General features: G+C 43.1%; 1 protein-coding gene across 2 annotated transcripts in view; it reads left to right on the forward strand.

The window, feature by feature from the left end:
- The window catches only part of micu1 (mitochondrial calcium uptake 1), a 30,029-nt gene extending 17,893 nt beyond the window's left edge, over positions 1–12,136 (forward strand). For both annotated transcript variants that reach the window (XM_079229475.1, XM_079229476.1), the window contains exons 6-12: positions 2,986–3,100; positions 4,897–4,979; positions 5,519–5,719; positions 7,576–7,713; positions 9,203–9,311; positions 11,009–11,098; positions 11,291–12,136. In XM_079229475.1, coding sequence (XP_079085601.1) covers positions 2,986–3,100; positions 4,897–4,979; positions 5,519–5,719; positions 7,576–7,713; positions 9,203–9,311; positions 11,009–11,098; positions 11,291–11,454 — 900 coding nt within the window. In that variant the 3' untranslated portion in view covers positions 11,455–12,136. The remainder of the gene's footprint in view (positions 1–2,985; positions 3,101–4,896; positions 4,980–5,518; positions 5,720–7,575; positions 7,714–9,202; positions 9,312–11,008; positions 11,099–11,290) is intronic.
- The last annotated feature ends 1,891 nt before the right edge of the window (positions 12,137–14,027 follow it).

Here is a 14,027-nt window from a genome sequence, read left to right on the forward strand (position 1 = left end):
GCTCGCCTACACAGACGGCTACGAAGTTGACGCTAATCAACAGACGCGCGCTGACAGACGAGGCGTAAGATGTTAATTAACTTGAGTGCTGCAGCAATTAGAATTACAGTCATTTGAAGTTCAGTGCTTTGGGAAAAATCTAAGATGGGTGTTCAATACATACTCCAATGAAGTTGAGATCCTTTTAGTGATTGCGACCGCATATTTGAAATGCATAATGTCCTCTGGGTAGATGCATCAAAACTGAGGAAAGTATAAACCGATAAGATACAGAGTCCGGAGAATCAAGTAACCTAATAGGAATCTCTTGTAGGTAAAACCTGTTTTACCAGTTATCTGAATTATAAATGCATTTGAAAGGCTTGTTGCCGGAGCACCTAACTACTTCAGTGGGAATTTAAGGCCTTGCATCAGTGAAGGAAAGATGAAGAGTAGATGAGACAGGGTTTCACAGCGGAGCCACAAGCTCCACGGAAAAGGCTTAAAAGCCAAGGTGAAAGCCCCAACACAAGCGTGATATACACACTGCCATCCCTCTCTGTCTGCTGGAGAGAGTGCAGCGTTACATCATACAATTGTTGGAGAGATTTACAGCATGATAGCACATTATGTATGTGAGAGAGAGCAGGGAGTGAAAGCTATACTGTACGCTCAGCAGTGAGTCTGCGGCTGTCGTGGGCTCCTGAAAGAGAGACTCGTGTTCTCTTCTGACAGGAACACAGGCTGCGTCAGAGAAGACTAAAAGCTCCATGTTGGTGTGTTTTATTGGTTCATTTCCATACACACCTTGAGATCTCTTTTATCAGCTGAATATGCTATTTGGCTCCTCTCTTTGGCCAATTATATTTGCTTTTTCGTTGAACATCACTTTGGCTATTCTGCGGGGGTGTTTTTGTCCCTGACTCGCCGGGAAAAAAGAGTTATTATGCTTAATGTTCTCTGGGCCTGTGTTCTAATCATTATAATGAGGCCCAGTGTGTGTGTGTCTCGTGTGTAGCTTTCTGTGCAGGCGTGAGTACGCGCTTGCCCGTTGAAATACACATGTGCGCGGTTGTGTGTTTTTTGGACTAGTGCTAGGACACAGGCCTGGAGTCTCTGTGTGTCATTGGTCCAAACTTGGGGGGGAGGGTTGGAGGGGAGGAGGGGCAATACCAACCTCTTTTACTTTGTTTTTACTCTTTTCTTTTTTTTCTATGTGTACACACCTGTCCCTCTTTAGTATTCTATTACATCCACCTGTATGTTTATGACACAAAGAATACACATTTTGCCTTTTCTTCTCTCTGCCTCTCAACCACTAGCACAGCTCCAAAAATAATTTTTATTCTCTCTCACCTCCCCCTCTCTCTCCCACGCCCTTCTCCCTTTTATACTGTAAATGTACAGCAGATACCATAAATAATAAATGTGACAGTAAAAACCACTATTTCTCATATATATATATATATATATGTATGTATGTGTGTGTGTGTGTGTGTGTGTGTGTGTGTGTGTGTGTGTGTGTGTGTGTGTATGTATGTGTATATATATATATATATTTATATATATATATGTGTGTATATATATATATATATATATATATGTATGTATGTATGTATGTATGTATGTATATGTATATGTGTATATATATATATGAATGAGAAATAGTGGTTTTTACTGTCACATTTATTATTTATGTCATCTGCTGTCACTGACTTGTAGAGTCAAGACACCAATTGGGGACAGTGATATATTTTAAAAGCTTATACCAATTCTTTAGCAGCGATTTCTGTTCCTCATGAGGAGGGAGTTGGTTTATGGGGAAATAATGTGATGTTATGCTGTTAAGGGGGTTGCCACCAAATTTGTTGTATTCAGTATATGTTTTTCCTAATTAATTTAAGTCCATGTTCCTTTTAAGAGAGAACCCTGGACTAGCTTTCATTTGCAGATTTCACTCGGCATACAGCTCCATTGGCTGATTGTTATAACGGACTTGTTAGTGGTGCTGCATCAGTCTCACAGCTGCAAAGACAGCGAGACATCATTTAATTTGAGTGGCATCCCCCAATTATCTTGTTTTGAGCAAGATACTTTCTGTGTGTGTGTGTGTGTGTGTGTGTACACTATGAATGCACATACGTGTCTACTATGAATGCACATGCGTGTCTTTGTTGTTCAAGGCCCTGCTAAAGACAGCAGAGGCCACGCTGCTCTCTAACAGTTGTTTCTCCTCCTTCCTCCTCTGAATTGGACCTCTTACAGACGGAGGTAACTCCACATGGGCAAAGCGTGGCCCCGCCCCCCCTCCCTCCTCCCTCGGCATGCTCTGTCCGTCTGTCCGCTCTGTTTGATGGAGCGTCTTTCGGACGCTGTCTTTTCAAGTCTCTATCACTGAGTGTGTAGTGTGCATGTGATTAAGTCACTCTTTCATGCAATGCTGTGGATATACACATGCTGTCAGAAAAACGTTAGTGAACTGTGCGTTTGCGTGTGTGTGGAAGAGAGAGCTAAAGTTGCTTTGTTTTTAATGATTAATACATTTCGGTTGTGTCATCAATATGGTTAATCAATAGTGTGTGTTTGTGCCACAGTCTCTCGTGATGTTTTTCCTCTCTTTGTCAATTTCACACTGTGAGTACGGCCTCTGGTGGATAAAGCGTTTGGAACTGACTACAAACTAATTGCTTGTCACCACAACCTTGTCTTGCCTGTACGGCTTCATGTGTATGCAGCATTTGCATGATTGTTATTGTGAAAAACCGTCTCTCCATAACCATCCTTGTGTACCAGGAATATTGTTACTGTGTGTGGAAGTATAGTAAGTGTGTACATTTCTGTATTTTGAACATAGCCAGACTCTGATTGAGCTTAACTCTCGGACACACACATACACACTATGCTTACACACACACAAAGACTGTTGTAAAAGCTGTAAGGCTTGTGCTGAATTATGTGAAATGTTTTTAATATACATTTTTCTTCTCCGTCAACCTAAATGAGCAGAAGATCGCCCAGGAGAGAGAGAAGTTTGCAGATGAGGACAGCATATTTTTCACATTGGGAGAATGTGGCCTTATCTCCTTCTCTGACTACATCTTCCTCACCACTGTGCTGTCCAGTAAGTACTTTGTTGACTCCACAGAGATCTCCAGGTTAATAATGTGTGTCTACCAAGCTAGCCGCCTTGGTGATGTTTCACAGAATCTGTTTGCTTGAGCTGGATCTAGCATTGGTGGTGAATACAGAGAGTTAATGTCACATGAAATTACAGTTCATAGTACTGAAAATCAGGCTCTGACTCCTAACTCTTTAATGCCTAGTAAAGTCATATTCCAATATTAGCTTGACCATTTTATATAATCCGTTCATATGGAGAAAGTCTCTGGGGATGTTTTCAAGGACGAGTCATTTTTAAGCAGACCCGACAGTATACTTTATGGTTGGTTTCAATCCATTTAACACAACCACAAAAATTGTGCAAAGGAGGATTTCACCTAACAGACACACACGGGTTCACGCCTGGTGGTCGTACATATTTACTGCTTTTATGCACTTATGAATCCTTCAAGATAAGACTCAATTTATCTTTAATGTATCCCTTGAGGGTGTTGGTTTGCTAAAGCAAGAATTGTTTATCACTGTATACGGTAGTAAAAAGTGAAGCATTGAAAATAATTTACCGAAAAGATGTTGTATAAGTGTAAATAATATTGCGTTCTCTCTATATTAAATCAAATAAACAGTGTTGACATTATAGCCCTTGTGCACACTGTCAAAAAATGGGCAGCACTGTGTATAAGCCGGAAGTGGGCCAGATAGTTAAAGCTCAATAAAGAGTAATTATGATGTAAAAATGTACCAACGAAAGCTTAAATATAATGGCCTAAATGGTTACATGATTGCTTATGCAAATGATAACATTCTTTTTTGTATTACTCTAGATATAGATACAGGATTTGTGAGAATGTATAGTTCATACATCTGATCATTTCAAGAATCCTACAGGGGGCCAAAGAAAATGTTAATATGTTCACATTATTCAATTTAATGTAGTTCTATTGCATCGGATCATAGCGGATGTTGTCTTAAGACCCTTTGACCTCATGATCAAGCACCGGGGCGATAGTGGCAAGCAAGGAAAGAAAGCGGATAGAAACCTTGGGCAGAACTCGGCTCTGGGTGGACGGCCATCTGCCTCGGAGAGAGAGAGAGAGAGGGGGAGAGAGAGGGGGAGAGAGAGAGAGAGAGAGAGAGAGAGAGGGGGGAGAGAGAGAGAGAGAGAGAGGGGGAGAGAGAGAGAGATAGAGAGAGAGAGAGGGGGAGAGAGAGAGAGAGAGAGAGAGAGAGAGGGGGAGAGAGAGAGAGAGGGGGGAGAGAGAGAGAGAGAGAGGGGGAGAGAGAGAGAGGGGGAGAGAGAGAGAGAGAGAGAGAGGGGGGGAGAGAGGGGGGAGAGAGAGAGAGAGAGAGAGGGAGAGGGAGAGAGAGGGGGAGGGGGAGAGAGGGAGAGAGAGAGGGAGGGAGAGAGAGAGGGAGACTGAGTCTCTATAAAACTCTAAATGGAAGTAATGTTTGTCTAACCATTCGCTTTTGTGTTTGTTCTGTCATTATCAGACTGGGTGCTAACACTGTGAACTCAGCCTTGTTATCCTGCTGTACTGAAAACTAATTTCACTGTCTCTGGCCGTGTGGTCATTAAAGTGACGTGGGCGTTTAGTAGCAGAAGAACAGCAAATGCCATTTGCAGAAAGTGTCCACGGATTGGAAAAAAACAACATATTTTGTATTCCAGATCTGTACAGTCTGGTGGCTGTAGAGCATCTAAAGTGTCCCATGTTGCACCACTGGAGGCTCCAGTGCCATTTTTATATTGTCGTATTGATTTCAGAATGTGTGTTTGTGTCCTGTGGTGTCCAGCTCCCCAAAGGAACTTTGAGATTGCTTTCAAGATGTTTGATCTGAACGGTGATGGAGAGGTGGATCTGGAGGAGTTTGAACAGGTAACTAGCCACACACACAATCAGCATATTGAAAGAGACATATGGTTAAAACAGCCATGCCACACGTTTGGACTGTGCTATATCTACAGTGGCGACTGATTGCATTACAGTAACCATTAACTCAAACTGACAGGCACTAAAGGAAGGTTGATGTGCAGGACTCTGACATTTTCTCAGAGGGAAAAGATAAGTGCTGTGTTCGGCACTCTGGAATATATCATGATCTCTACCCCTGGATGTGATGGGGTTTATGATGTACAGTAGTACGCGTACAGTATTGTTTGTATAGAGTTTTTTTTTTTTTTTTAAGTGAAACCTCATTCTGTAAGAAAATGAATGAAAGATGCTTTTAATTGTAATATGAAGCAACCAAGTGATCTGCTTCTACAAACCGTAGAGGCTTTTTATTGTTGGCGGTTGTATGATAACATCTTCTTTTTTAAACAATTAATGGATTATCATAAGTAAATGGTCACTAGTACTTCTGACACCTAGTCTACACCATCATCCTGGCTGACATGGGACCTCTCAATCCTTAGGTCCAGAGCATCATTCGTTCCCAGACCAGTATGGGCATGCGACATCGTGACCGCTCCACCACAGGAAACACGCTGAGGACGGCCGGCTGCAGCTCTGCTCTCACCACCTACTTCTTTGGAGAAGACCTGAAGGGGAAACTTACCATCGGCAGCTTTCTGGAGTTTCAGAGGAAACTGCAGCATGATGTGCTCAAACTAGAGGTAATGAAAGAGGAGGAATAGAGTATTATACTCTGAGTTTTCATCAACTTTAAGGTTTAATGTACTATTGCTTCCAATTACAATAAATACATGTGAATGCTACAGCTTAAATCGTAGTCTCTGCTGCAGCTATTCAGGGTCTAGCCTATGATAATTGACAGCGGATAGCTGTAAATATTATTGTCCTTGTAACATTTAGTCCCCCGGTAAACACGCAAATAAACCCCCAAAAATGTGAGGAGGTGAGTGACAGGTGAACGTTGTGTATGAAACAAATGAAAACCAGTGTTGAGGATGACAGAAGCGCTATTCGGATTGTCTGTCAGCACTGGCCAGTGTCAGTCTCTCACATTTGGTTATAAAAGCCATCTTCTGTCTGCTCAGTGACACCCGACCCCTCCCCTGCCTCTACAGTTACAGCAACCGATCAGTGTTGTTGAGCATATGGTTATTCTATTTAATTAGCGTGGGTGGTGCCTAACGAATCGCTGAACCGCAATGGGCGCCGTCATCTGATGCTCCAAGAATAGGATAGGAGTCGGAGCATCTGCCAGAAAGAAAGAGCTATCTGTCAGGTCTTAATGATACCATAATGCTATGCGAGGGAAATCATAACATCACAGATAAGGAGGACACCAGGATGGATAATCCAATATAATTCCTCCAATTCACTGCTCTGTTTCTTGATTTGCTGACCCTGCAGCTCACCCAAGGCCATGTTTCACCAGCTGCCAGGTGCTCAGCTACGTTCTTTTATTCTGTTCTTAACTTTTATGGTTCCCCTTGTTTTCAAAATCCCAAACAAGCTGGATATGCAAAAAGGTTTCAGAGCATCATGTATACATAACAAACAAAAAAATGCAGTAAATCAAACAGAAATGTAAAAATAATCGTACGGTCATGGAAAACCTGGAAAAGTCATGGAATTTTAAAATGGTTATCTCCAGGCCTGGAAAAGTCCTTGGGAAGAAAAAAAAATCCCAAAGGTTTTGGAAAAGTCGTGGAAATTTGTTATATTCATATGTTCATGTCGTTCATTTACGCTGAGTTTAAAATAATCAATATGCTTTTAAAAGAAAGACGCTCAAAACATAAGCAGGCATACGCTCTTATTCTCATTGTTGGGTTGAATACTACATTTTCTCACTTTTTCATGTATAGACCGAGATTTCACAAAATGTTTGGTCATGGAAATGTGGTTTAAAGTCATGGAAATCCATTGGTCAAAATGTGTATGAACCCTGCTTAAGCGTGTCCTGCTATCATCTTTACTGTTTTGGTTCACTCTCACCGCTCCAATAGTGTCATTTTCAGCAGCCGTCTGTTTTCAGCAGAAAAGGCAAGAAAAGAACAAGTTAAACCACTACGCCACCGGCGCATCACCTACTTTAATGTGACTTTGCCTGACAACAAGTAGATCCTCTGCGGGTGCATGAACGGTCAAGTCACCCCTGAAATCTTTACTCCAAGCTTATTTCTGCTCAGTCATGAGCTGCCTCTCACAAGTGCGACAAATTACCATTTTGAGAGGTCGGCATGTTCAGAGAGAGAGAGAGAGAAAGAGCGAGAAAGAAGGGAGGGAGCTGCATAGGCTCAGACATAAATCGACTGGATTGACCTGACACAGCCACGGCCCACTGCTGTTAAGCCATGCTCCAGTGGAACATTGTTAAAAAAAAAATACAATAAAAGCATGCAGATTTAGTGTCACCAATGCCAGCTCCAAGCATGATTCAACTTGAAGCCTGACACCAATATTTACCGTTTCCCATCTCGCCAGGCCCTCCTCCTCCTATTAATGTGTTTGTCCCTCTGCACGGCACTGAGTCTTCATCTGTCTCTCTCCTACACTACAGTTCGAGAGGAACGATCCTGTGAACGGCAGAATCAGCGAGAGACAGTTTGGGGGTATGCTGCTGGCCTACAGTGGCGTCCAGTCTCGGAAACTCAAGCAGATGCAGAAGGGCTTAAAGAAGATGTTTAAGGATGCACAGGTAGATACGTGTGTGTTCTTCTTCACGCTTCTACGGAGCTCTGAGATAAGTGATTGGTGCTTTGTGGTTATATATGGCGCTAACTAAGTGGACTACATGTGAGGATGCGTGACAGACGGTGTGTGTGCCTGAGGGGGGAAAGAGATTGTGCTGGGACATTGAGAGTGTGTGAGACAGACTGGATGTAAGGTAATACATCACCCACAGAGGACAGTCTGACGTTATCCACTTGACTGACACTTACTCTCTCCCATTCCTCTACCTTCCACTATCTCTGTTTGACGACCAAATACAGTGAAGCCAGTGCTCAGCAGCTGGACATAAATACTCCATCTCTCTTTGAGCTTCTTGATAAAGCCTTCTGGCTTTGTCCTCCTGGGTTGCTCTTCTATCAATAAACAACTTAAGGAGTCAGTTTACTTATTATACTCAGTATAATTATTTAGTTTCAATCAGATGCATGGTTTCTTGCAAACAACAGTTTTCACATTGCTCTATGCAACTAAAATGACTCCGCTGGGACCGACCAAACAGAGGAAATAATTTAAAAATATTTAAGATGCAGGAGGCTCGGAGCCAACATCAGTATATACCTATCCCGCTGCCATTTCCACACCGTAATGAGCCGCATCAGTCAATTGACTAAAGATACGCCCATGCATATCGTATATCCCCCAGAAGTGATGCAGCAAAAACACATCCCTTTTATTTTTTTTACCCAAAGATAGTAAGCATCACATGAGCCTTAATAAGGCACGTTTGATGGTTAAATGCTGTGTTTAGTAGAGAAAAGAATGAATGAATGAATATATACTTCATGAATCCCAAGGGGAAAGTTGTTGTCAGAGTAACAGCAATTTACAGACTGAAATCAACATATTAAAAACAACAACAGGGATGAAATATATAAAAATAAAATAGCAGGGATGAAAACTGAAAGCTGGGACGTTACCGTGTCTCCAAGGCATTACAAAAGATGAGGCTGGTGCTGCCAGAGTGGTGTCTTTCTAAGGAATTAAACTGCAGTCCCCCCTCCCTTGTTATCCCTTCTTTTTCCGTGTGTGTGTGTGTGTGTGTCTCTCAGCATTGGCATAACCTGTAATGTAACTGAGAAAAGTGTTATTTACAGCCTGAGACCAGCTGCTCACTTTTCTTTGCAAATGAGCTCATCAGCAGTGTGGCAGCTGTGTGACGATGCGTCTCTGTTTGTCTGTGCATGTGTGTCTTTAGACCGTCTGTTCTCTGTCTTTCCATGGAACGCTGTTCATCCACGTGTGTCGACTGCCTCTGCCCACCTCCTCTTGTCATTTGTGTCACACTGCTGCTCTTAAAATGTGTTGTGCGGTCTCTTGTAGTGACAACGTTAGGCTCGTTTTTGTAGTGATCGGGCAGCTCTCGTGGCTGAGGCGGAACAGCAGGAATGATTTGTTTCTGATTTGTCAAGAGTTTCTCACCAGACTCATTTTGAATGTCTTCCCATCTTGTGCAGGGCATCAATTTTGAGGAGGTGGAGAATTTCTTTACCTTCTTAAAGAATGTGAACGACGTGGACACGGCCTTAAGTTTCTACCACATGGCTGGAGCCTCCATAGACAAAGGTACACCCACGTTTGCCCTTTTCCTCTGACATTCTCACTTTCCTCCATAATTACTCCCTTTTAGACTCAACTGTTGTCACTTTCACTCTCTGTCTCTCAGAGCTGTTAATACTTCTCCAGCCAGGCTTCCCACGTCTTCTTTTGCTTGGCTTTGGTCCCAATCCCTGCTCATCCATTTTTCATCGGGTTGTCCATCCATCCATTTATCTACCGCGTCTTTCTCCAGGCCTGCAGGAGAACGCGTGCTTTAACCCAAGAACCTCAAACATGCACACATGACGCTTCATTTTGCAGGCTACCAATGCTCACGGACACAAGCCAGCATCATCATCACTGAGGGAAGGAGAGAAGGTTGGGACTGGGCTGAGCATCATGACCTGGTGGCTCCAGGACGGTGTATGTCACCTGTAAACTGGAGCATAACAAAACCTCAACCAACACTTCTAAAGTACCCTAAAGCAAGACGCTAAAGTACCCTCCAGCTGGCTCTCACTGAGCAAATACTTTGTTAGAAATACTACAAAGGAGCGACTGGTGCATCTGTTAAAAGTGCAGCTCAACAAACATACATTGTTTGTATAAAGGATCAGTCAATAATCTGCCTTTCCCATCAGAGGGGTATTGAAAACATCCGGCTGCTGTTGGTTTGTTGGGAGCTGTCAATATGCGGCTGCATATTATCTCCGTCCTCCAGTTGGACGTGCAGTTAAACCGTCTTCACACCCGTCAAGCCTTAAACTTTAAGGAATACTTCGCCCACAATATGATCTTTTGTTTATCAGTTACTCGCCTCTTGTTGCCTTGAATCCCTAAAGGAAGCTTTGCTTTTCACGCATGCCTCCACGGGGAACGATGGCTCAAAAGAAACAAACTGTCACACAACTCGTGCGGTATGATCCGAGTCTCATCTATCCAGGTGATTGCTCACGGTGCACGCCAGCGTTAGACTGTTCATGCGGACGTGTTTTAAATCCTATGGTAAGTTTTCTTCAAGAATTCAAGGCAACACGAGGTGGAAAAGGTCATTTTGTGGATGGAGTATTCTTTTAAGGAGCGCTTATATTCCTCTCTCCTCTTTTACATCTTTTGTGTCTCTTTTTTCTGTCTTTCATCTCACTCTCTGATGATTTCACACCCTTTTTAGTACGGTTTCCCACATGTGGGTGTTATCTGGAACTGCTCATTGTTGAAGGTAGAAAAGAAGGCCACTAATGAGATTCTTGGTGGAGCCGGGTTCTTTTTTGTCTTGCCATTTGCAGGGGGATTTTGTTGAGATTTTATCCCTTTCATCCCCACCCTCTTCCTCATACTCCTCTGTTTCTCTTTAACTTCGCTCCTCCACTTGTGTGCCTTTTTGATGTCTGAGACTAGGTACGTTTTCACCATCTTATTATCTATTTGTTTTTCTGAAATGACCCCAGAGGCTTTTTTTTCATTCCCCTCAGCCAGTCTCCTTTTAAGCGAGATGTCTTGCTATCCGCTCCTCCTCCTCCTCTCAGCCCCTTTCTCTCTCTTTCACTGTCAGTTAAAGTCTGAATTGGAGTCCTGCCTGCTATCGATCCCAAGCAGTTTGACTTGCACTCAATGTCCTTCACATGAGCCATTTATGAGCCGGCTTGTGTGACACGCACTTCTATTATTCTCTTCCACAAATGGTGAATCTCTCCATCTGTGGTTTTTTCCCTCTCGTCTCTCAGTCACGATGAAGCAGGTGGCCCGCACCGTGGCCAAAGTGGAGCTGTCGGACCACGTGTGTGATGTGGTGTTCGCTCTGTTCGACTGCGACGGTAAGTCCCTGGCTGACTATATCCATGGGAAGCAAATAAAACCTCAACTGACGTGTGGAAAATCATCAATAAATGGACGTTGTCTCCTCCCCTCACTTCCTCTTGCCTCTATTATTCTGTCATCTCGCCCCCTGTCAATCATCCTTTCTCTCCCTCCTCCTCCTCCTCTCTCCACCTGTCTGTCTTCCTCAGGGAACGGAGAGCTTAGTAATAGGGAGTTCATAGCAATTATGAAGCAGAGGCTCATGCGCGGGCTGGAGAAACCGAAGGACATGGGCTTCACCCGGCTGGTGCGGGCCATGTGTAAGTGTGCCCAGGACACGGCCTGGGACTTTGCCACACCGAAGACACAGTAGACGCTGCGTGTGAATAACGCAGCAGCATCAAAGACCTTCACTCTCAACTGGTCTCAACGCTTCAAACGGACAATTAATGCAACGGACTCATTCAGACTGCAGCTCTGAAGTGCATCTTCAACCATTAGCGCATGTTGCTGTAGTTCAGACTATCAATATAGTGACTGGAGCATGCTGACGCAGCACTCTGTCCCTGCAAGGCTCCTCTAGCTCGCCTGTCCAAGGCATCGTGGGTGTTTGTATATATATTAATTGTTATTATTTCTGCCATGTTCTATTGAGGGAATGCAGTGTCAGCAGGTAACTGTGATCCTGTGTCAAACGCAAAGAAAACACTCTTTTATGTTTGCATTTCACACATTTCACTGCAAAAGAATCAATCTGATTTGACCTTCAGCTGTGTAAATGCTGCACTATGTCTGTTCTACACGGTAAACAGCGTAGGTATTTCTTTGTGGGACAGAGCAGACGTCTGTAATCTTGTTAGCGCCTCTTCATCCCGTCTGCTGGCTCCAAGTGCGTCTTCATTTTGTCCCTGAAAAGATCAATGATGCTCATCTTGTACTGTTCAGAGTGTGTATTCTTCTAATTATTATTGCCCACTGAAACACTTTATAAAAGACGGATGTTAAAAGAAATGCAATATTAAAGATGTTTTTAATAAATATAACTGTATGTAAAAGTGATTAAGCTTTATTTATGAGCGCCTGTGTTCCACTTGACTCGTAAGTTGGATTGTTGTCCTGCCATGTTCTCATTTTCGCTCTTTGAGGCTGAAGGGAGAAGAACAGACGGAGATTAGTGAGACTAATCTGTGGTGCACCGAGGAAGTCATTTGTCGTGTGTAATGAAATTGGGTGTAACATTTCAAAGCAAAAGTGTGTGTGTGTGTGTGTGTGTGTGTGTGTGTGTGTGTGTGTGTGTGTGTGTGTGTGTGTGTGTGTGTGTGTGTGTGTGTGTGGTGTCAGCAGTTTTGTCTAATTGAAATGGACAGGATGAGCAGTCCTTGGCCTGTGCTGCCCATTTAAAATATTGTCCTGCAGCCCCTCATCAGCTCACACTGCTGCATTGGCCTGAAACACACACACACAGCGACTAACACAGAAGAGGTGCTCCGGCGTGATTGCTGGGCAGGAGATTAGGTTGAAGGGCCTCTCAGTATTCCTCACCCAGGTTCTTGTCGGAGCTTAAGTCTGGCGTTCCAATCACACGGATTGTAAAATGATTTTTTAACAGCCTTTTTGTTGTATCAACTTTACAACACTTTCCGGTAAGAACCATCTATTTCCAAATCATCCACTTTCCATGAGCAAAAAATAAACGTTTTCCTGTTTGTGAAAATGCATTTCTTTTAGTCCAATGGGTTTTTAAATGTTGAGATCCCAATAATAGAACACCGAATCCTTTTTCTTTCTTTTTTTCAGAAAGATTTGAAACTTCCCAAACTAGGATTTGGTTTCCTTTCATCTGCTGTAGAGCCTTGCCCACCAGCACTTCCGTCATCATAACTAGTTCTGCTGATACTGGGCAATTATGAAAATTGGGCATTATGCAGTCAATTTGTCGTATCCAATCATCAAACCCCCCCAAAACAATCTATTTATCTTGATATAAAAACAGAAAAGCTGCTAAAACCAGTGATGGTACTCGATAAATGACTTTCAAAACTAATTTACTATAAAAGAAATGTTGATTTGTTTTCTATCAATTCATAATAAACTATTTTATTCCAGCACTAATAGCCGCAAAGCCAAACACTGGTTTCTTCTGCTTTAAAAAGCCTCAGGACTCCTGCAACTGGTCGTGTCGTCGAAGACTCCAATGTGCTGCCGGCACTAAAATTGCCCAACTGCATTGAGTCTCTCAGCAACAGGTCCATCTGCACTGAGAGATTGCCCGGTAACAGTAACGGCTCTACAGGAGCTGTGAGGCAGACCCCTCCTCCTCTCAGCACCTCCGCTGTGTAAACCCCAAGCGAGCGCGCTGTCAGATCTCCCTGCTTGGTGAGCACTGAAGCAACGCTCAGTGGTTAACTGTTGTCAGGCTTTGGAAAGGGGGCTATATTTGGAAGGACTGCAGACCTCCCTCCAAAGTCAACAGCTCTTTGTGTGTCGGCACAGAAACGTACTCGCCATCTCAGTGGAGACTCCTGAACTGGAGGGACAATGCTCATGCTGTTTGTCAAGTGTGCCGGGAATTAGGCTTTTTTCCTCACACTGGATGCAGCGAGTGTGTGTATTATACGTTAATGCAAAAATAATGAACTATATTTATTATTTATTGCAGAAACGTGAGAACAGAGTTCATCCAGTCAGCTTAGGCTAAAGTGTACAGCCAAAGGATCACTTTGCCCGCTTCTCCATAAGGTTTTAAAAAGGATATACACACACGGCTTGATTAAGTTATTGACTATCACAGCTGTTAAAAATGGGTTACCAAGAGAAGTTTTATCTCTGAAGCCAGATTATTATACTGTTTGTATTACAGATAGATTAGCCTTAACATTAGTTAGCTTTTTTTCCCTTCACTTTTTATGTGGCCTACCTATGGGCAAACGTTTTTATTTCATAAAA

Source organism: Taurulus bubalis, assembly GCF_910589615.1.
Source record: "Taurulus bubalis genome assembly, chromosome: 14".
Classification (NCBI taxonomy): Eukaryota; Metazoa; Chordata; class Actinopteri; order Perciformes; family Cottidae; genus Taurulus; species Taurulus bubalis.